General features: G+C 40.2%; 1 protein-coding gene across 1 annotated transcript in view; it reads left to right on the forward strand.

The window, feature by feature from the left end:
- Positions 1–25,849, forward strand: part of PTPRO (protein tyrosine phosphatase receptor type O) — a 159,673-nt gene that overhangs the window by 93,807 nt on the left and 40,017 nt on the right. Inside the window, 8 exon segments of the mRNA XM_075051302.1 lie at positions 4,019–4,177; positions 6,177–6,329; positions 8,552–8,998; positions 10,004–10,165; positions 12,906–13,105; positions 16,814–16,934; positions 19,410–19,603; positions 22,052–22,163. Of these exon segments, the coding sequence (XP_074907403.1) occupies positions 4,019–4,177; positions 6,177–6,329; positions 8,552–8,998; positions 10,004–10,165; positions 12,906–13,105; positions 16,814–16,934; positions 19,410–19,603; positions 22,052–22,163 (1,548 nt within the window).

Consider the following 25,849-nt stretch of genomic DNA (forward strand, 5'->3'; position numbering starts at 1 on the left):
AGTTTTTTTTTTTCCAATGAAATGTAAAATTTAAGCCCTTTGTGTTTTTCTTTCTTAAAGGATGACATGGCATGTCTTTAAAAAGGCTGGTTATCCATGGCAGCCCTAATTTTGAAACATAACTCAGAAGAACATCTAGGTCCATTAGTGCTCAGCTTTACCCAGCAAACAAATCATGTTGTCCCCTTTTTAAGGTGAAAAAAGCCTTCCATCAGAATCAAAGAAACAAAAAGAACTGCAACCACATGATTTCCTGCCATAATTTCCATTGGAGGGCTGATCTAAAGTCCTGGCCTAAATCTGTTTAAGGACGACAGATATGCCTTTGTTCTTGTGATGACATTATTTTTTAGTTTGTATCATCTTTTTGTCATCTTATGTGGGCATCTAGAAATTGCAGTATATACCATCATTGCTCAGATACTACTTTCACTTACATTCCCCTTTCATAGGCAATAGCACATGGCATCTCTATTAGCTATGATAAACTTGAACATTATGTTCCTGAAGTATTAAACAGCAGCTTTTTAATCCCAGAAATGATTGCTTTTTAGCAAGAGATAAAACGATCCCTAAAGTTTATAGCATAAGGGAAGCTTTATTCTGGCTGTGACTTAACTCCCAGTAACTATATAGACAACATAAATAGTGTCATCCTGGGTAGAAAATGGCATAATTCATGACTTCTTCATATGAATAAAGGGCATTACCTGTGGGAGGTAGGTCATTCCATTAATGGGGCTTCTTTTTCTAAAAGTCATGATATGAAGGTGAATCATGATTAATTTGGGTTTGAGTGTGAGAAGCAAGAGAGTTGATCTCAGTCCCATCTCAACCACCCACGTGTAATACTACATCTAACCCACCACAGTAATCAATCATTAATTCAATCTGTAGAGTGACCCAATCTACAATGGAATATAGTACTTATTTTCAACGTACTTCACACCCCCACCCCCACCCCCCCCGAATTGCAAATGTTAATGTGTCTGGCACAAATTGAATGCATTAATGGAGAATTTAGCATCCAGAATTTTCCAGGGCATTTGAGGAAGACGTTAGCCGTATTTACTATGCTATCTTGATGTTTGTATAATGTGAGCTATGTGCTAAATGCAAAATGCTGTAGAGTCCAGGAGAAACTCAGAAGTTAAGTTTCCCATAAACAGATATAATGGGAAAACAGTTGCTATAGGAGCAGCAGATTCTGAGACACTAAGAAAAAAGGCAAATTTAGGTCTTGATCCTGCAAGCTTGTCTATGTGCATTTAATATAATCTGCAAGTCTAAAAATAAAGAGATTGTACGTGAAGAAGTGCCTTAAACATGCTATTAGAGGGACACTAAAATCCTCTAAGTCCTTCTATAATATGACTTCACATGTCAATGTAGTGCAGAGCATTTATAAAGCTCTAAGATTTCTGAAGTATTATATTACACTTTATTTAGGCTACTTCTTGAGAACCACTGAAATCTGTGAAAAGCTCGATTCTAAATACTGAAAATTGTAAAATTAAAAAGACCAGACTGTTTATGCTCTGAATTATAAATATACATAGTGAAGGGTGACATTTTACATATTCTTTAAGTTTAATAACCCTAGGAGCAGTTAGTAAGTGAAAAACATAACATGATTTTTATCTGCTGAGTGTCTTTTTAATTTCACAGTGTGCAAATAGCTTTTGATGTGAAGATTTGGTGCCGAAGGAAGTAAGATAATGGAAGAATCTTTAAATTGCATTATATCACTCATGCTACTCTGCTAACATCAGCCATGAGCAACGAGAGGATAGTAAGCGGAAGATAACAACAAGAAAGAGAGTCTGTGGTGATTACCGCTTAATTCAATTATTGGTTAATTAAATCAAAGCATCAGGAGGAAAAATCATTTGGATTAAAAATGAATATAACTTCCATCCTTTATTTGATTTGTTGTAGGAAGGAATAAATGGGGTAATTTAATCACTGACATAAGAAAGTTTCAGTAATTCTTTCAGAAATAAGGAGACCTCAGATGTGAATGAGATAGCAGAAGAAAGCCCAGGGCACACCCGATAACATGAAAGATGACTGCACATAAGCGTTGTGCTATTTAGAGATTGTTATTGACATTTAAACTACTATCGTGTGCTGTGTGAGCTGTGATATAAACCCTCTGGTCATGTGGATAGTCAGATCAACTATTTATTTCAGAATAAGCAATGGGAAAAGCCTCAGCAGAAAGAAGAGGGTAGGCTTTGTTGTTTCCCATGATCTGCTTTGCTCCTATTTATTTCTAGGCTTATCACAAATTGTCAGCAAAATTTTCACAGATCCCATCACTGAAGTGCCTGTTGGTATTTGTGAGATTGGGAGTTTCTGTTTGTAAGTGGTTAACATACAAATATACTGATATTTACCTGAAGCTAATGAAGCGTCTTTGCCATGAGAAATAGTTTAATAATCCCACATGATTGCATTCCCATGCTCTGACAAAGTTGAAAATGATTCCACGGCTTCTTCTTAAGACTTGGGGAAAGATTCTGTTTGCATCTGTGGCTTTTGTTCTTAGTTGTTTTTTCTTCTCCACTTCTCATCATATCTGGAAACTTAGTGCTGTGGTGAAAATCCTGTGCTGGTAATTGGGATTTAATTTTCACTTCCACTACAGTCTTGCTTTTCCATCTTTGATTAACCTGTTCCACCTTCTGTGGGATAATTCCATTTTGAAACTGATACTGGTCTTCCCTTTCATCTACTCTTTCTCTTGCCCATTGTGACTCTATGCTCCAAGGGAAAAATATTTTATGTTTTTCTCTAGGGCCTACCGCAGCAGAACTTTGAACACAAATGTGTCCTCTAAGGCCATGCTAATCAACAGCCTGAATTTTTCAATCTTTTCCCTACAGTGTGCAGGAACTAAATCAACACAATAATACTTATAAGGTTGTAGGGATAATTACTGAGGGTGTTGTGCATTAACTACCTCTATTAAAATAAGTTAGTATGACAAATTTCAATGAACACTATAACCTTGTTTTAAATATCTGCTTGGCCCTCTTAACCAATGTATAGTTGGGTTGCTTTTTTTTTTTTCCCTGAGAAGAGCATCAAGCAAAAGGGTAATTTTTTTTTTTTTTTTTTTTTTTTTTTTTTTTTGTGGATAAAGGAGGCTGAATAAAACTGTGACTCTCTTATTGTTAGCAACAATCCAGATTTCCAGCTGCAGTGAATTGACACAGCTTTCCTTAGTTGATGGAGCTACATGGGTCTAGATGCCATATCACAGGACACAGGGTATTTTTCTTACTTTTTGTAGCCCACCTGGCTCAGAGTTCAGAGCATTAGATCGGCAGATCCCCTGTGCCCTCCAGTAAACCACTTTACTTTTCTGTACCTCAGTTCATCATCTGCAAAATAATGGTAATGGTACTGCTATCTTTTATAGAAGTTTGGTGTGGATAAATATATTGAAGACGGTGGCCCTCTCAGAAATGGTAGGAATGGGCACCCATGAAATAAAGGAATGAATACATATCAAAATAGAAAATCTTCATTCAAGTAGCTTCCTTTCGCTGTTACACTGATAAGCTTCTCAGCTAATCTTAAATGTTCACATTTATGCCAAAGTTATGAGCAATTTCAAGTGTTTGGTTGTTTTTATCTGGGCACTTTTACATGATTGGCAAGCATTAGAGACTAAAATCTTTCTGGGGTCATGACTGAGTGCTTAAATAGTAACTGCTATTTCAATCTTATTTTTTATGGCAAATAAGGAAATTTTTCTGTTAAAGTGTAAGCATCAAGAACATAAATTGCTTTGTGGGGGAACACACAAATATTGGCTTTGACAACATCCCAAGTAGCTTTCCCCTAGACCTCTGTGAAGGTCCAAATATCACCTGGTAGATTTAAGAGTGCCTGTGCCATACCTAGCAAAACCATTTGTTTCATTGGTCATGTATATGTGTGAAGAGCTCAGTTTGCCTATTAATCTGCTTCTTTCTTCCTTTTTTCCTTTTATTTGCATATCCTTTAGAACCCCTTCCTGTGAGCAGTGTTTCTATCTATGATTACAAACCATCACCAGAAACAGGAGTGTTGTTTGAAATTCAGTACCCAGAGAAGTACAATGTTTTTACCAGGGTAAATATAAGCTACTGGGAAGGAAAAGACTACCGAACAATGCTGTACAAAGGTAGGAGGAAACTATTTCACTAAAACTTAATGCTAACTCTGCTGGAAACATTTTAAACAGTGGTCTTAGGTGTGTTTTTGACATATATTGGTCATAATGTTTTCTATTTCTGGTAATGTGTCTGTTTATATAATAACTTTTATATCATGAAGTAAGGGATGGGCCCTCGAATTGAGCTGGTGGTTCACTTTGGATTTAAACCTGCTTCCCATCCTAGTTCTAGTGATGCTTCCTTTCTTCTGGATTTTAGAGGAAGACTGGGTGGTGTGGATTTTTTTCAGCTGTTCTGCTATCAACCTGGGAAGGGATGCCCGATTTCTGGTGCTTCCAAATAAGCATGTACACTAAAATCCCCAAAATGTTCCACCATATTTTTTTTATCTTCCCTGCTGATGTACAATCCAAAACAAAAGAAAAGGAAAAAGGAAAGAACCTCCAAACTCAGAAGGAAGGACAGAGATATGTTTTTGCTTTCTAGATATGCTTGTTGAAGTCCCTGGATGACATTCTGTGTCAGTTGAAAGCATTAAAAAACTTCCCAGTTTCTTCCCTCTGGCCAAGGTGTTGTCATTGGTGAACAGCTGATAGGAGAGCTCTGGGATGCCCCAGAGCTGGGAAACCCGTTCAATATACCTAATTCCTGGTGCAGGATTTAAACCTGGTAGTTCTGTATCACCATACAGTGACACAGTGCTAATAGTACTATGCTGTATAGTACTGTATATTATTGTAGCGTTCAGTATTGTCCCTGAGCTAATAAACCCTGCTGCATATTATAAATGTCAATTTTCTTAAAATAATCTAATCAAGGGCAATCAATCTAACAATCTAGACAGTCAGTTTAAACAATTTAAACAACCAATCTAACAATCTAAACAATCTAATAAGAGCAAATTCTGCTTTCTTTATTTGTTTATAACAACTCCCTTTGGCCCTGCCGTATAGCTTAGGCATAGCATCTATCTCAGAGATGTAAATGGGACTGTCCTATGGAAAACATCCTAAGAGGTGAGAAAGGCACCTGCATACTCTGCAGGCCCTGAAACCCCAATGGTTTAACATTGCATAGTGGCAGTAAAATGCCTTTGAGCAATCCAGTAGGTGCTGGATTTTAGGCACTGAACTAAAGCTCCCAATGTAGAAGTCTGGTCACTGTAAGCTCTCTCTGAAGTCAGCAGAGGGAGATATGCACCTCCAGAAAGAGGGCAGAAAATTTTGGAGTCTCTTTGCTTCAATACAGAGTGGGGCTAGAAATCACATTTTCAATGCTGTGAAGTGCCAGAAGTTAGGTAGGGTAATTCTGAATCACAGCACAAAATATAGGTGACCTCTTTCCAGGGAACAAAAGGGGTACCAGCAGTAATTTTTGTCTTCTGCAGCTAATACATGTTTCCAGGGGCTGTATGCAGCTGCAGCTGCTGATAAATAAAAAAGTCAAACCAAGTTAAGAGATTCACTACTCAACTTGCACACTCCTTCCTGTAGCCAAATAGCCCTAAGCAACTTCTCTTCAGCCCCCACGTGTACCGACGGTGGACGTGAGCTCAGCTCTCAGTACAGCGGCTTGCACTCAGCTGCGTGGTGGATGGCCCTTTCAGCATCTACCCCGAACGTTATGCCTCAGTCAGCAAAAGACCAAGGAGGCTTTTGCGTGCAGCAGTTAAAGGTCTGAAGAAACTGTCAGATACTCTTTGAGATGTTCAGCGTCACATGGAACAGGTTGCCAGATTCGGTTCCCTTTTCTGTGAAAAGTAGTTCATGTTTCTTGTGCTGGGCTTTTTTTTTTTTTTTTTCTTTAGCAAAGTGCCTTTGACAGCGAGGAAAAATGTTGGCAAACTGAATTATTAGAATTTCATGTCTCAGACCAGGCTGAGCAATGTTTAAACATCTGAAATGCTGCCAGTTCAGCATGTGCAGTTGCATTATCAGAAAGTGAACATTTGATGCATTTTCCTCTTTTTTTTTTTCCTTTCTTCTTTTCTTTTTAAACCTTCGGCAGACTTCTTTAAAGGTAAAACTGTTTTCAATCACTGGCTACCAGGCATATGCTACAGTAACATCACATTTCAGTTGGTATCAGAAGCGACCTTCAACAAAAGCACGCTAGTGGAATACAGCGGGGTCCAGCATGAGCCCAAACGGCACAGAACAGGTGAAAAAAATTATTATGTACCTTTTGCTCCAAGTCTGTATGGCTGCTTTGCTTTCTGCTGTGGGGAGGGGATTGATCCCACAGAGAGGAGGGTCTGTGAGGGAGCAGTCCTGGGTGCTACTCCTGGCCAGGAGCATGGGAGGAGGATGCTGTGGCTACTACATAGGGTTATGTGTACAATACAGTGCAAAGGGAAATTTGCCTGAGTGTTTCTGTTATAAAGCTTGCTTCTTAGAAAATAAATTCTGCTTCACATGAGATATCCTAGGCCTTGTGCTAGGAATTAATTTTTAAGCCACAGGAATAGCCACGCTGAGCATACTATTGATCTATCTATATTGGTCTGTCTGCTTGCACAGTGAATCATAGCTAAACTGTTGGAGAAGGCCTTCCTCATTGTGCTGTCTTCTGTCACAGAGAAGAATGTCATAGTCGTCCCACTCGGCGGCCACTTTATGCCCTGAAGCATGAACTTTTAATCTCCAAGACAGCAATGTTGCAAAGGCTGAAAATTGCATTTGTTCAGGGTCCAGAACTAATTTAATTTGGTCCTGGGATGGTGCCCAAAACTTTTCTGTTCATCTGTTGGACCACAGACATTTTCCAGGGTCCAAAGTGAAAAGAACCAGTGGTAAAATCAAAAGGCCAGATCTTCAGATAAATACACTGATGTTGGTCCATTGCCTTGGACAGAGCAAAGCCAACTGATGCCAGCTGAGTTCTGTCCTGAGGATCCTAAATATAGTTATCAAGATACTGAACCATAAGAATGCAACCAACAGGATCTCATTTTTCTTTCCTGCTGCCCTCCCATCCCCCATTCTTCGCACAAACTGCAACGAGATTGTAGTGTCTGGTTTTGTATTAGTGGCTGTGGCTGGGACAGGGGAGGTGAACAAATTAGTGTCTTGTAAGATGCCAGCTTAAAAGATGCCAGCCAAAATTGTTTGCAGAGGCTACTCACACTTATCGTGTGTAAGGGCAGACAGACAAGCAATTACAGTGACGCAGACAAAATGGTGTGTGTTCACCTCCTGGCATAACTTCTTCGCATGCCAGAATCTTGTCTTCTGGAGACCCAAATCTTAAGATCAAGCTTTCACAAATATTAAAATTTAAACTGATGTTTAATGCTTGTGAAAAGGTGGCTGCTAAAAGCATATGAAAAGCCCTACAGCAACGTGAAGGTCATACTTTTTAAATGTGAGCTATGCCATATATTTGTTTTGCATATGTTTTTCAATTCATGTCTACAGAAGTATTTTTTTCCATGATCAAGGTCTTTCTGGAAGACACAATAGAATAAATGAAGATCCACTCTTACAAATTCACACTGGAGTAGCCTTGCTGCTGTAATAGCACTGAAGTCTGATTTACTGTGACTTCACATCTACTTTTCTTCCTGGCTGTCATGGTTTAAGCCCAGCCAGCAGCTAGGCACCACACAGCTGCTCACTCACTCCCCCTTCCCAGTGGGATGGGGAGGAGAATCGGAAAAAAAAAGTAAAACTCATAGGTTGAGATAAGAACAGTTTAATAACTAAAGTAAAATAAAATGTAATATTAACAATAGTAGTAATAATAATAGTAGTAATGAAAAGGAATACAATCTAATAAAATAAATAAATAAATAAAACCCAAGAGAAGACAAGTGATACACAATGCAATTGCTCGTGACCCATGCACATCACCGATGCCCAAGCAGCGATCCACCCCTCCCGGCCGACTCCCCCCAGTTTATATACTGAGCATGACGTTCTAGGGTGTGGAATTCCTTTGGCTAGTTTGGGTCAGCTGTCCTGGCCATGCTCCTTCCCACCTTCTTGGGGACCTGCTTGCTGGCAGAGCATGGGAAACTGAAAAATCCTCGATTTGGGATCAGCGCTACTTAGCAACAGCTAAAAACATCAGTGTGTTATCAACATTATTCTCACACTAAATCCAAAACACACTGTACCAGCTACTAAGAAGAAAACTAACTCTATCCCAGCTGATTCTTGAATCATGATTCTTCTGTGAATTTACACTCATCTTGATCCCACTAGAATCACTTCTACTATAAGGATATATAAGAGAAAGAAGAATCTTAATAAGAACTAGTTATTTCAGAATATCCCTAGATGCATTGTTTTCCTGCAAACAATATTTCTCTGGGGAATTAACACATCGTAAAGGTGTACAGAACATAGCTATTAAAAGACTAACCCTTGCTTCTCTTTTAGTTCCTTACCCACCTCGAAACATTTCTGTTCAGATTATACCAATCAACAGAAACAACTGGGAAGAGCACAGTGGGAATTTTGCAGAAGAATCATTCATGGGACCACAAGAAATCATAAGAAAAGAAAAACTTAGCCATTTTTCTGACAACCCACCTGAAATTCCAGCAGCGAACACATCTGCAGCCTGGCCAGACTACCGCTATAACAGCACTGAGTATGAAACCACATCACAGCCGTACTGGTGGTCTAACGAAGCTGAGTCATCTGAGGGTGAAGAGGAGTTTGTCAATGCAGTTGCCAGTGATTACGAGGCCAATGATGTCAACACGTCGGGAAAACTCACGCCAGAGCTCCCCTCCTTCCTTCCTGTGCAAATGGTGCTGACCTGGTTACCACCAAAGCCACCTACTGCGTTTGATGGTTTCCATATCAATGTTGAAAGGGAAGGTAAAACAGAGCCTTACATCCTTTTCGTACCTCTTTTCTGTAATTCCATTGCTGGCTTGTCTCCTCTACAAATTATTAATTACCTAGTACTGTGCTTCAGAGGACTTTGTTACATCTCCTGTGTTTCTTGAGAACTTTCTTGCGTTGAATAGCATCTAGTTCTGGCTGAGCATCGTAAAAGTAAGGGAGGAGGGGTAAATCGCAGTTTGCAATTCTCTTCTGTTAAACAAGATTTATACTGTTGTATATATTGCTGCACTGTTTACACTGCAGTTATCATAAATCCATTCCGGTATCGGAGAAAAGAGAAACGAACTGACTTTTGAAATTTGAGACAAAGGCGGCACATTATACCTTGCAGTTTTGTCTGCCACTGAGAAAGGTTCTCAGGGGTACCTTGACTGGACAGGGCATACAGAAAAGATAGTCTACATTCAGATTAACAGTTGTCTCAGAGGACAGCTACCAAACATATTCCTTAGGCCACAAGGAGGCTGTGGTGGAGAACGGGGAGACTTTTCAAGTGATGGAGCTACAAGAAAATTGCCATGTTGCTTAAAGATTTTTTGTTTTAAAATCTGTTCTATCCAAATGAATTTTATTTCCTGACAAGCAGTTTTCGTAAGCCTTCCCACACTAAGGGCAAATACTTTTTTTTTTGCAGAATAAGAATGCAATAGATAGAAAATTGGAAGCTCCTTTTCTTCCATGCCATGCTGTTTTTCACTTGCACAGTCATGGCAACCCTATTTTATCATCCCTTCTACAGAATGAAAATTTAGCCTGGGTTTATTGTTCCTCTACACCTACCCTGCAACCTTGGTCATTAATTACTCTTGTGCTGATGGCAAGAAATAAAACTACCCACATAAATCCAGTCCTTTTGGATACCTTTTAATCCCACAGCAGAAACAGTATTAGCATTTCTGATATAAATCACTTCTTCAGTGGCTGGAGCCTTTCAAACTTCAATTAATCCACACTTTTTTTCCCCCCCTGATTTAGAGAACTCCACGGAATTTTTGACAGTAAGTGAGGACACTCACAAATTTGTTGCTGAACTGAAAGAACCAGGAAAATATAAGTTGTCTGTAACAACATTTAGCTCCTCTGGCTCTTGTGAAGTTCGGGGAAGTCAATCAGCAAAAACACTTAGCTTTTACATCAGTAAGTATCTCAACAAATCTCTTTTTCTCCCAGACCAATATAACTTTAATGTACAGAGTTTGACCACTGTGGCAGCTCTGGCATCTGCTGCAGGATCAGAAGAGTCTGGACTTCTGGAATTCCCTGCAGCAGAGAAGGAGATATGGTGAAAGTGTGTTATATATTATATCCTGCCTGGATGGGCCTCCATCATGCTGTCTTGGCAGAGCTAAGAACTGAAAGCAGGTGACATAATTGATGGAGTCATTGCCCAGTGTTCAGAAGTGGCTCACTGAAATAGGTTCCCCTCTTGCATCTTTCAGAGAGGATTTAATTCCAAGAATTAAATTGGTGGTTATAGAAATTCTTGAAAATACTTAACTTCCTTACTCCTGGAGGCTGTATGTACCAGGTTAGGGATGAAGGGCATCTCAGGCTGACGGTGTGGGAATTGCACAATTAAACACTGAACCCTGAAATTACACGGTCTCTGAGAGAACATGGGGCAAATTATAGTAGATGAAATAGTTCAGCCTGCTAAATTCAGAGAAGGAAAAGTAATTTATTATTTCCCTGTAGAATCCCAGGGTTTCTTAACTGAAGACTTAGTAAAAGAGAAAGTACTAATACACTACTGTGTAAACTAATATCATGACTGACAATTAGATCAGTGAGCTGTTGGTGAATTCAGATTATTATCCTTGTGATGGCTGTGGTCACCTTTGTACCTTTTTCTATGAAAGGAAATAGATATAGCCTACAAATTGCCCACACAATGAGAACAGGGGAATACTTGCAGCACTACACAACTTTACATGTGGGAGGATAGCGTCTCCCCTGAATCATGAATGCTGCAACAAGACAGGGTAGCTAAGGCTGGCAGAAATATTCGTACTAAAATGAAATGTACTCAAGTACTTAAGTACATTATTAATAAAAATTGTGTCTTTAGTAGCTCATAACATTTACAAATGCTAACTATTTAGGCTTAAATTCATCATAAGGTTTGGCTGCATGTAACTGAATTCCACTAATGCTCCTATGTTTTCAACTTTATAGTTGAAAGAAACAGTACTTGGAAAACAAAGAGAAAAAAGGAAACAGCACATGAGCGAAAGGGTCTCTGCTGTTGTAATTTCACTGACTTCTGGTTTTCTTTAGGAATAGTTCTTAGGCAGCTTCATTATATGGAAATTATTAACGTATGTATAAGTATACAAGTATATCAAATAAATTATGTAGCATTGCTATTAGTAACAAATGTTATTGCATTTTACAAGATGTGACTTATTTCCATTAAGCAGTATGCAATACGATGTCCTCCATGAAGTCTACTAACTGGTGAGAGAGACCTGAGAGAAATGAGACAATATTAATCCAAAGTATAGATGTATGGATTGCTAGATTAAGGATGAACTTGAATCTCATTCAGTATAAAGTATTAAGGTGTTACAGGAATGTAACAAATATTTTCATTTTACATGTAACACATGAGAATGTTTGGTTTTCGTGGTTTTGTCTGTTAGTTTTGCAGGCTTTTAGAACCAGGTGAGGATTCTTGGCAATTGTCTTATTCATTTTGTCAAACGCAAGATCCTTAGTATTTTAGAAAGATTTTTATATGTATTTCTGGTAGTATGCCAAATCTGAGAGGTGCACAGGTACTCTTCAGGTGAAATTGCTTTTCCATTCCTCTTTATGAGTCTGATCAAGTAGGTTTTTTTGTGTGCGGACTTCAGCTTTGGGCTGTGACATGAGGTAGCTCAGTTCCCTTAATGCTGATGCTGAAACAATTTCTGAATAGTAAGAGCTACAGATACATCCACTGGCTCCAGAGACTAATCTAATGACCGAATTCCTCCTTTTACCTGAGTAGGTGTGAGTCTGTTGTCGTGAATAAATTTTGCTCAGAGCTTCAGCCTTACCTTATCCTTGTAGCACTCAGTCAGTGAATCATCTTGTCAAATTACTGGCTTGTATTACATAAATTTTTGTTGCACCCAGCTATCAGTATGGATTGTCAAATCTTATAGGCTGATCTTACACCAAATTCTTGCTCTGGCATATGCTTTATTTTCTCAATAAAAATAAAGTACCATTAGAATTGCATGGAGAAAGGAATGTCAGAGAGCTGTCACAAATGTCACTTAAAAGTAACACGAAAAGCTGACGATTTTCATGAAATCTGAAATTTTGACCAAGTCTAGCTGAACTTATTTTCCAAATTGTTATTTTATCTACATTTAAACCTGTGTTCTCTAGCAAGTCCTTCAAAAAGTCTAATGGAGAATGAGATTCTTCACGGTGGTAACCTCCGTGAACTCAATTTTCACGCTTCAAGGCTGTAGTACATTTGGAGGGTATGTTAGTATGTAAAGAAGCACAAAATTTTATATGCTTATCCTTTAATATTTGTCAATTATCTGCCCATGATTGGATAGCACTGCTTTTAAACATTCCCTTGGAGCAAATCTGATATTGCTGGGTGGTTTCTGGTAAGCAATAGAGACTACTGCAATCCGAATTTTCAAACAGGGACGTTTCTCTCATCATCTGCTCTGCTACAGGTGAAATAGCACCAGCCACAGGCTGTTTCCCAGGGGCTGCCATCTTCACTGCCTCAGGGCTCTGGAGATGGACAACTCTCAGTCCAGCCTCTTTCACTAGTAGTAAAAGATCCCGTGAAAGAAGGGTGTTTTAATGTGTATGCCTCAAATGCATAGAGTGGCCTGCTCACGTGTGCTTTTGGGACTTGTCCCAGGCCCCGCAGGTGAATGGATAGAAGAGCTCACGGAAAAGCCCCAGCATGTGGCCGTGACGGTGCTAAGCTCCACTACGGCCCTGACATCCTGGACAGCATCACAAGAGAGCGGCGGCAACGGCACCATCGTGTCTGTGGTCTCCCTGACCTGTCAGAAGCAAAAGGAAAGTCAAAGGCTTGAGAAACACTACTGCACTGAGGTAAGGGGCGGAAGCTGGAGCCTTTACAAATACAGGAAAAAATTGCTAATCATCCTGCTGTCTGGGGTTGTCATGCCCCAGGGCCCTATCAGGCTCAGGGCTGCAGAGCACAGCAGTAGGTGCTCCCTGCTGCAATCTAAAGGGACACGGATGACGCAGAGTGGAGGGGAGAGCACAGCATTCAGGAATGAGAGTGTGCAGTAAACTATAGTACTGTTAAAATTGTATTTCTGTTGGACTGACTGTGGCCAATCCTTTGTTCAAACTTGTGAGTTATGTTGTACGCTTTGAGACATTTTTGTGGCAGTAGGCAAAATGGTGCCGTATCATAATAACACTTAGACATATGTTGTAATCCGTTTGTATTAAGCAAAGTGCTCACATGCATGATTATCATCAAACTAACATAAGTTCTTTCTTAGATACCCTACGTATGAATACAGAACCTGATTCTAAACTTCCTGGAAGTTTAGAGGTGATCAGAAGTCAGCTTTTCTTTTCATCCATAAAAAAAAAAGATGTCAGCACCGGGAAGTAAATAGTAATTCAGACCACCTGTGATTTGGATGGACAACAGCTCTTTACAGCTGCCTTATGGGATGTGTTTATAATGATCAAGAATCCTGAACCCCAAAATATGGCAGTTTTCTGTTACTTGAAACCCTTAGCGGGTGCAACCCCATGTCAGATACTGTGGCTATGATGGATCAGTGGCATGTGGCTTCAATGAGAAAGAGGTTTTAGCCCACATCTCAGTTACCTTACCAAGATGCTGATAAGGGCATATTCTGAGTCATGCCACAACTCCTGTCCTGCTCCCTAAATGTGTGTGATGGAGGAGTCTGCAAAGGACTGCAGTGCTGCCCTGCTGCACCCTCAGCTTGTAGATGTGGCACTTAGGGACATGGTTTTAGTGGTGGACTTGGCAGTGTTGGGTTAACGGCTGGACTCGATGATCTTGAAGGTCTTTTCCAACCTAAATGATTCTATGATTCTATGGGAATAGAAAGAGACACTTCCAGTAAATCGTTATCTCCTTCAACTTTGCAGTTAGCCCTCCAAGTTAATTAATATAGAGAGTTTGCATCCTTTAAAAGTGTCTCTTAAAATGAATCTTTGTCAAAATGTTTTGAGGTTTATTCCAACGGCTGTGAACTTAAACGTTTGGAAGTGTCTTTTCATGATAATTTGAGAATTGTTTTTCAGAATCAGCTTGTAATCTCATTGAGTTATTTTCCTTCCATTTATTAAAAGTGCAGTCATTTAATCAGGAAGCAAAACAATACAGTAGGTGATTATAAACCACAGGTCTCAAATATATACATATATGATTACAGTAAATACCACAGGATTCATCTACAAACTCAAAACCAAGTACCTAAAGCTAATCCATGAATAAACAAGATATCTGTAAAAGTAAATGCGTGTTTATTGCAAGTAGGTAGAAAGGTCTGAATACAGCTGTTTCTTTCTGTCATTACAAATATTCATAACACCACTAATCAGATTTTATCAGCTTATTATACCTGGAATTATTAATGGGTGTTAGTTTGAATTCTGCTTGGTGAGCTGAAAAGGGCAAAATTCAATGCAGAGTTCTATCCATTTCTAACATTGTGCAGGAGTTAAAAGTGATTTAGCTTTCCAAAGCAGCTGTTAAAGACAAATTCTGTTCCTTACTAAATCTGTGCTGATACTGATATATTCATGTGCATTGCAGTAAACCACCAGTGCAAAGGTGGCTGTGATACAGACTTTGGAAAGGCTGTGAAGAAAATGTTAGTAGGAAATACCAGACTGCAGTTCTAGAAGGGGTGCATGAAGTCCTTTCCTCAAAGCTGTTCTGCACATTTGCTGTTAGCTGGCTCTTCAGGAGAGAAGACTTTTCATATCGTATCAGACCAGGAATCACTTGGTCAGGCATTCTGCCTCCAGCTCTGACTGAAACCTAGTGTGGCACAGCAGAAATTTTAATGGTGATGTTTCAAACTGAAAAGAAAAATCACAGTGTCCCTCAGTCAGGTTTTTGTAGTGCTGTGCAGGGGAGGTGAAAGAGAGTAATTCCTCTCTGATTTCACCATGCAGTCACTTAACACATCCGTTCAGAAGACAGCTTTCTCATTACGCTGCCTTCAGCTCACAGAGCTGCAGATGAATTAGATGACCAATGAAAAGCCTCAGGCTTTTATTGAAAACACATGGCCTAAATACTCCAGCCTGAATAATATCACCTGAATATGACAACACTACCTGGACTTGTGCATAGCGTTTGACACTGTCCCGCATGACATCCTTGTCTCTAAAATGGAGAGTCATGGATTTGACGGACGGACCACTCAGTGGATAAGGAATTGGCTGGGTGATCGTACTCAAAGAGTTGCAGTCAATGGCTCGATGTCCAAGTGGAGATCAGTGACGAGTGCCGTTCGTCAGGGGTCAGTACTGGGACCAGTGCTGTTTAACATCTTTGTCGGCAACATGGACAGCCGGATTGACTGCACCCTCAGCAAGTTTGCCGACGACACCAAGCCGTGTGGTGCGGTTGACATGCTGGAGGGTAGGGATGCCGTCCAGAGGGACCTTGACAGGCTGGAGAGGTGGGACTGTGTGAACCTCATGAAGTTCAGCAAGGCCAAGTGCAAGGTCCTGCACACGGGTCGGGTCAATTCCAAGCACAAATACAGGCTGGGTTGAGAATGGATTGAGCGCAGCCCTGCAGAGAAGGACTTGGGGTTATTAGTGGATAAAAAACTGAATATGAGCCAGCAGTGTGCACTTACAGCCCAGAAAGCTGATCTCACCCTGGGCTGCATCAAAAGAAGTGTGACCAGCAGGTCAAGGGAGGTGGTTCTCCCCCTCTGCTCCACTCTCGTGAGACCCCACCTGGAGTGTTGCGTTCAGCTCTGGGGCCCCCAGCATAAGAAAGACATGGACCTGCTTGAGCAGGTCCAAAGAAGGGCCATGAAGATGATCAAGGGGCTGGAGCAATTCCCCTGTGAGGACAGACTGAGAGGGTTGAGGTTGTTCAGCCTGGAGAAGAGAAGGCTCTGGAGAGACCTTATAGTGGCCTTCCAGTACTTAAAGGGGGCTACAGGAAAGATGGGGAGGCACTCTTTAACAGGGAGTGTAGTGATAGGATGAGGGGTAATGTTTTAAACTGAAAGAGCGCAGGTTTAGATTAGATATAAGGAAGAAATTCTTCACTGTGGGGGTGGTGAGGCCCTGGAACAGGTTGCCCAGAGAAGCTGTGGCTGCCCCATCCCTGGAAGTGTTCAAGGCCAGGTTGGATGGGGCTTGGAGCAACCTGGTCTAGTGGAAGGTGTCCCTGCCCATGGCAGGGGGGGTTGGAACTAGATGATTTTTAAGGTCCCTTCCAACCCAAACTGTTCTATGATTCTGTGATTCTATGAATAATGTAGCCTGAATATTTCAATAAATTTTCACAGTAGGAGAGAGTGGGTCTGCAGTGTGACAGCTGACCTTTTGCAGCAAGGCAAGTGTGATTCTTTGTGTCAGATCATTTGTCAAGTCAGTCCTGACCACTTTCACAGTTTAGGCATTTGGGGCTTAATGAATAGAGTTTTAGCCGCTGATGCCAGTGTGTTCAGAATAATGTGTGTTGTAACTGGAGTAGTTCAAGTATAGTCTCAATATTCTTTTAGTTAACCAAGTAAAAACTTCATATCTGATGTGTTCCTCTCCTATTAGGTGAACTCAAGCAGCAGCCTCATTGAAAATCTTGTTCCTGGTGCTCAGTACCAAGTCGTGGTTTACCTACGGAAAGGACCATTGGTTGGACCGCCTTCTGATCCTGTTACATTTTCCATTGGTAACCCCTGGATCTACTGTTTGAAATGTGTTTCTTTTGTTTTGTTTTTAAATATGTGTAGTATATTCACTAAGTCCTAGAGCCCATGAAGGAGTACAAAATTGTCATGTTGGTTATTTCAAATGTAGTGAACACTTATTGAGAATATTTTTCTTGTATTGTCTAGCCCATTGTAGGGAAAACACTCCTTCAGTGGAAGATAGATATTTCACATTTAAATGTTAAGTTATTACCAAACCTAACTACAGAGCAGTTATGGCCAGGATTCACACACAGAGCGCCCTGTGGAAAGAACCATCTTCACTCTTGGACACCTGAATATATGTTTGTCTCTAGCAGTGCTCATGGTCTCTGTCATTTAGGGTTGGAGTCACCTCACTAAGGTGTAGCCAGCCTGAGCTGCAGGTGGTCTGTGGTGCATGGAGGGATGTGGGCACTTCTAGGCGTGATTCATTCCCACTGTCTCATGAAGTGTGTGGGACTGCTGTTAAGGCATTTGTTGCAAATGTGCTTTATGAAGGATGTAATGTGGCCCAGTCTGAAAGCCAGAGTGATAAGGGTCAGGAGAGCTGGCTTATCTCCTACTGTACTACATGACCATCACCAACTTCAGTTGTGTATGCCTTCATTTTCTTGAGTTTAACAGTGGATCTTGATGTTCTCTGCTTTGAAATTTGACGATAAGAAGAACCCTCTGAGACCGAGCGCAACATTTTCAAGAATGTGGTTTTATGCCAACAGGCAGAGCTACTGCCCCATGCCTGTAATTTGGTATTCCACCAGGCTCTTAAGTAGTCACTTAGGATAGAATTCAGTATCTTTTAGTTTCAGTATCATTTATTTTGTTAAGGTTACCACTTTAACAAAATGTATTAAGAGAAAGGGCAAAGAGAAAAGAGATTCAGTGTATATACAGTTACATTTGCAGAGAAATATTTAACCTGAGTCACCCAGCTTCTCATTTTGACAAATAGTTTGCCTTGTGGGAAAGCAGGTGGCTGAAAGTTAGAGATCTTCAATATTTTTCATTCTGCTGCTTCTCTGTGATGTAGGGAAGAAAGTGAAACAAAAAACCTAGAGTTAACTTCTTAAGAATTGAATCCTTAAATGAAAGGAAATATGTGGACTAGTGAATATAGTGAGACACTTTTCATTCTAGGCAATCTTCTTATATATTTTCATAAATTGGGTCTGAATAAAACTTTGAAAAGAGAGTATGGTATATTTCAGTAAAGGAAAAAATAGTAAGTTAAAAAAATATATTTTATTATTAAAATCTCTATCACTGGACAATTTTTATAAATGCTTTTGATTTTCTTTTGCACTGTAATTACTTCAGAAATCTGCAAAATTCTATTTGCACTTGAGAAAGTAAAATCATATATTCCCAAAGTAAATAAGTTCCTTCATTTTCTCCACTTTTGTGTGGCCTCACAACCATAAAAGGTTCTTACTAAACTCAAAATGGTAATCAGTTTCTATATAAAACATCCCATAGGTTTCTTATTATAAAGGGGATGTTTTTATGCAGTAAAACAACAGTTGTATGAGTTTTCATTTCATAACAGGATATTGAATTTGATATTAAAATAGTAGAACTGCAAAATAAACTGTTCTGTGAAATTATCAGTGGTGGTTAACGACGAATGAAACTGAAATAAGATAAAACACACTTTAAAAAGTATTCAATTCTCCCCACGTTTTTCCTAAGCCTCACTTTCACTGGCTGAGTATTAACACTTTAGAGAAAGCAAAGAAAAGATGTGGTAAATGACTTATGAAGGGAAAGGCAATCACGTGCTCACATGGGCTGAAGTAATCTGGGTGCTGGTCTCTGCTCTGACCCGGCATACAATAGCTGGGGCTCTGCAACCCTTGCAAATGTTAGCAAAGTACTTATTTAAGTAGCCTCAGTTAAGTCATGAAGAATAATTGCTTTCCAGACAAGTAAGGGTTGCAGAAGTTGACCCTTATGTGACATTCTTCAAATCACTTGACTCCTCTTTCTCAGTGTCATCATCTGTGAGGCAAGAATAGCAATACATGGCAGCACCTTTAGGTTCCCCAGGGAAGGAGGGCTAGACATAAAACCTGTTCTTTCTCATAGTCTTCATCTTCCAAAGTGTTATGGCTTTCAAAGCTTTTGGTTTTGAGCAACTTGAAATTTCTGCTGAACATCCTGATTTTTAAAGTAGAATGGAACCCTCCATTATGAAAAAGCAAGCCCTGTGCTTTACCTTGGGCTAAGCAGCCAACACCAAGTACCCTGTAGTCATTTCTGAAAAAAGAAGACATAACAAACTGGAGAACGAATGCTGAAAAATGGTATTTGACTGCTTGTGACAAGGAAGCTCTTGGAAATTAATGTCAGGAACAAACCAGAAATAGGTAGACCTTGGTTAAGGAAATGTATTGTTTTAAAGTAAAGTGTAACTGATAATGCAAAGATCACTAACCACAATTTCTGGTTTATAGTGCCCACTGGAATAAAGGATCTGACGCTTTACCCTTTGGGACCTACTGCTGTGGTTTTGAGCTGGAACAGACCTTTCCTTGGGGTTTTCAGGAAATATGTCGTAGAAATGTTTTACTTCAACCCATCGACGATGACTTCTGAGTGGACAACCTACTACGAAATTGCAGCCACCGTCTCCTTAACTGCCTCCGTGGTAAAGTGACCATTACTGACTATTGCTTTCCCATGCCTATGTGGCCCTGGCACCTTGTGACATTTCTTTGCCTTTCCCCTATGAACATGTATATATGCCTTTAAGCCTGGCACATTTTTCCAGGCAGAGCAGAGAAAATGGCCGGGATGCTAGAGGCGTTTTCTGTTCTAAAGTAAGGGAATGCCAGCTGAACCATGCTAAATTTTAAGCAGAGCGATGAGATAGGAGATGAGCCTCTTTTTTTGTTGACAAATGGGCATGTTCAGCAAGTCCGGAGGCAGCTTCAGTTTGTGGGTCAGTTTGTCAGTCAAGGCTTTAAAAATTCCATCATCTCCTTGGGGGAGTAGTCCAAACCCTTATCTACATAATTAATATTGATAATATGGATTTGGGGCTTGCAGGCTAGTCTTATAGTGTGCCATCTGGAAGGCTTAGCTACAGAGATGCTCTTGTGAAAATAGCCTTCGTGTTTCTGAAGCTACAAAGACTTATGCCAGGATTTCAACTAGGTGGAAACTGATCTCTAGAAGAACATGCATACACATATACACAAGTGCATCTTTCCAGAAATGAAGTGAAATCTTCCTCTTCTTTTCCATTATTTCCTAGAGGAGGTGAACAGATTTTATTCAGACTTCACTGTAGCACAAGACAGCAAGCAATTTTAGCTGAAATTAGTTGTTCAGAAAGTTATGAGTATGCAAAAAGGATAGCAATAACTTTTGCTGCTTGTGAAAGCCACAGTGATTTACCGTAATTGATTTGCATAATAACATTTGTGGAGTCATTTTGGCTACAGCGGCTTAACTGTAATTGGGTACGTGACTGAAAGTTTAGCACATAAATCTCCAGGGAAATTAAAAACAAAAATAACTTACCAAATGAGTAATTAATATCTTGTAATCATGACTCAGCACAATTAGATTAACACCTGAGTGATCCGAGTCATCTTAGAAGTAATGCCATCTTCCAGAGTTAATGTGGCTCATTAGAAAATGAGATGATATTTTCCCTTACTGTTGCAAATCCTGTTCAAAGAAGCCAAGTTGGAACTCCTTTGTCTGAATTTCAGTCTGAAGTGTGACAGTGTATATCACAGTCAAAGTGGGCATTTCTTAAAGAATAATTTTAAGGGGTAATCCTGAATTAGAAAAAGAGTCTCTTCCTGTTCTTCTCTTATGGCATTTAACATACAGGTAGGTATTGGTGAACTTTTGTTTTGAGTTCTCTAGAGGCGCTCCAGAATCCCACCGTGTCCCACAAATTTCCCTATGATCTACTGACATCTCGGAGCCGTGTATACCGCAGCAACAGTGTCAAGCCCAGTGAGAAGGCAGGGGAATCAAAAATCAAGCTATCTGACAGCTTAGGTCAAAAATTATTTCCTGAAACATTATCACTTAGTGAGAAAGAACCTTTGGAACTGAATTTGTCCTTTCACTCTATTTAGTTGCTTTGTTCATTTTGTGCTCTGTATCTTATTTTAAAATTGTCAAAGCAGTGTTGGTATTTTCCATATTACCAGGGGCATGTCAGAAGAAGTCCAAGCATCTTCAAGGTTTTGGTGTTAATTGGATACAACTTTTTCTAAAAAGCATAAAAAGAATAGTCCACAAAGCCTATATTTGGATTGCCTTGTAGTATCTGGGGAGAAAAGGCCACTGCACACAGCAGAGATCTGTGAAAAATAGTGATTTCTGATTTGTTGAAAATTTTCATTATTTCCAATTTGCTTTTGTTTTGAATTTTAAAAATATGAGGCTTTTCATTTTAACATAAAATTAAATATTTGAAGTGTTTTGTGCTGTCAATGGAAGTATTTGAATTTTAACTTAAATAGTACATATGATATTATAGTATAAAATATATTGCATTTTATACTTCATTTATATCTCATTTGTATTTATATATATAATTTATGTCTCATAAGTCATTTATGATTCATTCATATTTCATTTTTAATAAATGATAATATGAAGTGAAATACACTTTGAAAATTTGAAAAAGTCTTTTGAAGTGACAATATCTGAGTCAAAACATTGCTTCTAATTTATCCTCAAATGCTATTTAATCAAAATAGAAAAGCCTACTTTTGCCAGTTAAATATTCTGCCTTCATCAACTCAGAATTTTGTGATGGAAGATTGCTCTGTGGGAATTGTTCTCGCCACGTGGGAAATCAATGAGAGGTTCCTGTGGAAGGTAGGACCTGGGACCATGTGCACGTGGAGAAGCAGCAGAGTCATCACAACCGTGTTTGCTCCCACTGCACAGATTTTTGAATAAAATCAAACACCAAATTACATAGATTTCTACTGGACTAAGGAATGGGAGCTCAGTAAAATGACTGTGGGCACTAGATTTATAAATATTGTTTGTATTTTATAAGTCACACCTCATGATGGTGAATTTTCTCCTAAGGTGCTGTTTGTCTTTTGTCACTTCACAGAAAATAGCTAACCTGCTGCCTGCTTGGTATTACAATTTCCGGGTCACTATGGTGACGTGGGGGGACCCAGAGCTGAGCTGCTGTGACAGCTCCACCATCAGCTTCATAACAGGTAAGCAGCTGTCTGAAAAGTCTGTGGAAATGCTCCCAGGAGCGGAACTGTTGAGAAAGTCCGACTTGGGTGTTGTGTCTCACCTGCAGATACTTGCAAGTTAGGATATTTAACAGCTAGGTGTGGTTGTTTGGGGGGTTTGGGGTTTTTTATTTTTTTTATTTTTTTTAAGGGAAGCTCTGAGGACTGCTTTAAATGAATATATATTATTTTCCTATGCAAACCACAGTGCTTGATTACTCTGTTCCAGTCCTCCATCGGCTCAATGCATGGCTCCAGTGAGGGCCAGTGATCCTGCTCACCTTTTATGACACCGTATGTTTTACACATTGAAAAGTTAATGGGTATATAAGTAATCTGAATTCTTTGGTTTGCTAATATTATGAAACATTTTTCCATATATTTGCAGTGTTTCCAACTGCCTTTTCCTCCTCTTTCCCTCCTCCAGTAATCCACAGCTCAGATACCTTAGCTAACATGGAGCAGAGTTATACGCTTTCAGGCAGACCGAGGCAGGTAGTAAGTTTGGTAGCACATTATTCTTGTCCTCCAGCTTTGCCTTTTCTGCTGGTTTTTTTTTCACTTGCTCACAGTAGGGAGACAAGGGTGCCTCTGTGATCAAAGCATTGCACCCACACTGGCTAAATTGGCCTTGGGAAACTGTGTGGTGCCAGCAAGTCATTTGTAATCTGAATTCTCAGCTGCAGTAAATTGATATAACCACATGGATCACCCTCTTCCAGCTGGGACTGGCCTTGCATTTAACACACTCCGTTGTCTCTTATCAGATACTTTGGGTTCGAATCTTCAATATGTCAGACAGATCAGCTGGAGAGGGAAGAGCATACAAGAGCTCTTGTTAGTGCCTTGCCATGAGCATTCCTAGCATCCAGGCTGGCTAAGTCAAAGTTCCCCATTGAATCATTTTGCTTTTATGTACCACTGTTTAGTTCACCCTGCAGAAGGTGATTGAAAGCAGTAAATAATTCAGATGCACCGTGAAAGGAAATAAAGTATGAGTTGCTCTTCTTTTCTAGCTGTAGAAATCAAATTATGAGGAAAATCAGCCTACAAGGTCCCAGCCACTCTCTCCAAAACAAATACTAGCCTAGTCCCAGATATTCTTTTCAGTGAGAGGCTAAGAGGATGGAACTGAGGAAGGAACTGAACAAGACCCATTTGCAATGATGATTAATATAGTGCCTGTGCTCGACAGCGCGACGACAGAAAATTATTAGCGGGTTAAGACCTAGCTTCACTGAAGTCTTCAGAAACCCTCTCATTCCGAGATATCTGATCCCAAGCTGCACTGCCGACAAACTCTGGCACTTCTCCAGTGTGTCAGAAATTCATACCACCCACCAGGGCCCTGTGAAGGGTCTCTAGGGATATTCATTGTCCTTTGGTATCAATCAGCTTTTCTGTAGCACTATAAGGAAGCAATTTTCTAGCTGGTTTGTTGCTGTATGAGGAGGGGAGAAATGTCTTTTCCAACTGATTTGGGTACCAGGTTCAGCATTTTAGAGTGGAAATATTCCAGTGGGGCCTTCACGCTTCAGTATTGTGTCTCCGAATATCTGCATCAGGAATCAGGGACATTAAGGTTATTCCAAAATATAAGCCATCATCAGGATCAGTCTGGATCTCTGTATGGAGAAAGTAAAGACTGTTACTGCTGTTAGATGTAACATCAATCAACTCCTTAACTAGCAGATGTAGACAAAACCAGAAATGGATGAATGTCTTAAATAATGTCATCCACTTGTGGCTGGCAAAACCTCTTTTCAAAAAGGTCAACTGGTCTTCAGTGAAATATTCAACCGGAAAGTTGTACCAATGCTTAATTCCTCTTATTATCAAAGGTTCATCCTTTGCTTCTGATCTAATTTGTCTAGTTTTAATATCCAGTCCATAATTCTTGTTACACTTTTCTCTTATTGATTGAAGAGACACAAAGCTTTTCCCTCCTCTCTATACAGAATTTAGTTTCACTCTTTTCTGTTGATAAATTACTCCCATTGAACTCTTCAGGTGCTCTCACAGTAAGGCAATTTCTCATGTTACTTTTTTTCCCTGCTCTGCCTCTCCAATTTTTGCTGTCTTTAACAAAGTATGTGAAAACTGAAAGTGTAATACCAGCCTGCTGAATACTCCTACAGAGGCAAAATCAGCTCCCTATTCAATTCTCTCCTGTTTGTGCATCTAGATGACTGCATTTGCTGTGGCATCATGCTGGAGGTCTGTGTTGATTTGCCACTATTCTGTGGTTTCTGACTCCTTCCTATGGTAGCTGCTTTCCAGAATTTGTCATTTGGGAAGTGTTGTCTGCATGTCTTTTTCCTAAAGACTCAACTTTGCACCTGGCACTTTGAAATACATTTTGTTTGAACAGGCCCAGCGTAGGGGCCAATAATTCAAATCACAGCCCTGTCTAAATCCTCCACTCCTCTGCCAGTTGCCGTGTTACTTGCATGGTTCATCAGCAGTGCTTTTACTTCCAGACTATTGATGAAAATGTTGAATAGCAGTGAGCCAGATCACAGCATTTTAAGGGAATTTTAAGAGTCCTAACAGAGAAATCTGATTTGATCAAATTATAAGTCCTTATAAATAGATGGTCACCATTGGATAGACATCTGTCCTCCGATTGCCTTACTACCTGCAATCTCTTCAGCTTTGTCCAGGGCCTGCTGTCAGGCTAACTTGCAAGAAAATGGCATGCCAATTTTTCACATCTGCAGGTTTGAAATGTTTGTCCCCAGTAGGTGCTGCCTTTTCACTCATTCAAGTTACCAGGGGACCGCAGAGTTCTTTATCACCCTCAGCCTCTCTTTCCAGAGAGGGAACAGATGGTTTTATGGAGCACTTGGTCCCTTTCCACATCATTCTGAACAACGCTACCTCCCCTGCACAGGTTGCCAGGAATTAAAACAAACAAACAAAAAACCACCAAAAAGCCCTAGATTTTAAAATACTAGAATGAAGGTTTTGTAGTCTTCCTGACAGTACACCATCTGTCAGTTCTTCCCTGTATAACAGGAAAGCTAACCTCTGCACCTGGAATGTAAGCTTGATTTTTTTATTTTTTTTTTTAAAACAAAGCAGAAGGGTCATCTGGGAGTTTGGGACCACACTGTGCTGAAAGCTCAGAGCAGCCAAAGCATTTCCCTTAACGCAGGATCTGACTGCTCGTGTGGAGTCTATGGCGAGGCTGGGGCCTTGGTGAACTGCAGTACCTGGAATGAAAAGGGTATTACAGGAGACCAGATGATATATAGCTCTCTCCCACAACAAGTGGTCAGACATCCCCAGGAGAGTGGGGGAGATTGGGGGATCCCAGAGCCTTATCAAAACCGGCATTTGTTCCGCCAGGCTCCTGCAGCAACGGTTGCACGCTGTTGTTTTAACGCGATTGCGGTGCTGCCAGTGTTGCTGTGGTGACTAATGAGTTTTTAATGCCACCTGCTGTAAACAGCTGGATTTAAAGCAATCCTAAGCAAGGGCGCTTTAGACCACCAACATTTTCTTTTACCGTGAGAACGCTTTTAGCTTGGGAGAAGCAAAAAGAGTAAGAAAGGCGAACTCTTGGTGTCGGTGAGTACCACCACGTCTGCTGCCTGCTGGTCCCGTGGATACTTTTGGCTCTCGCTTCAGGCCGGGTCAGCAGGGGGACGTGCAGCCTGTGG

Source organism: Buteo buteo, chromosome 19 (genome assembly GCF_964188355.1).
Source record: "Buteo buteo chromosome 19, bButBut1.hap1.1, whole genome shotgun sequence".
NCBI classification, from domain to species: domain Eukaryota; kingdom Metazoa; phylum Chordata; class Aves; order Accipitriformes; family Accipitridae; genus Buteo; species Buteo buteo.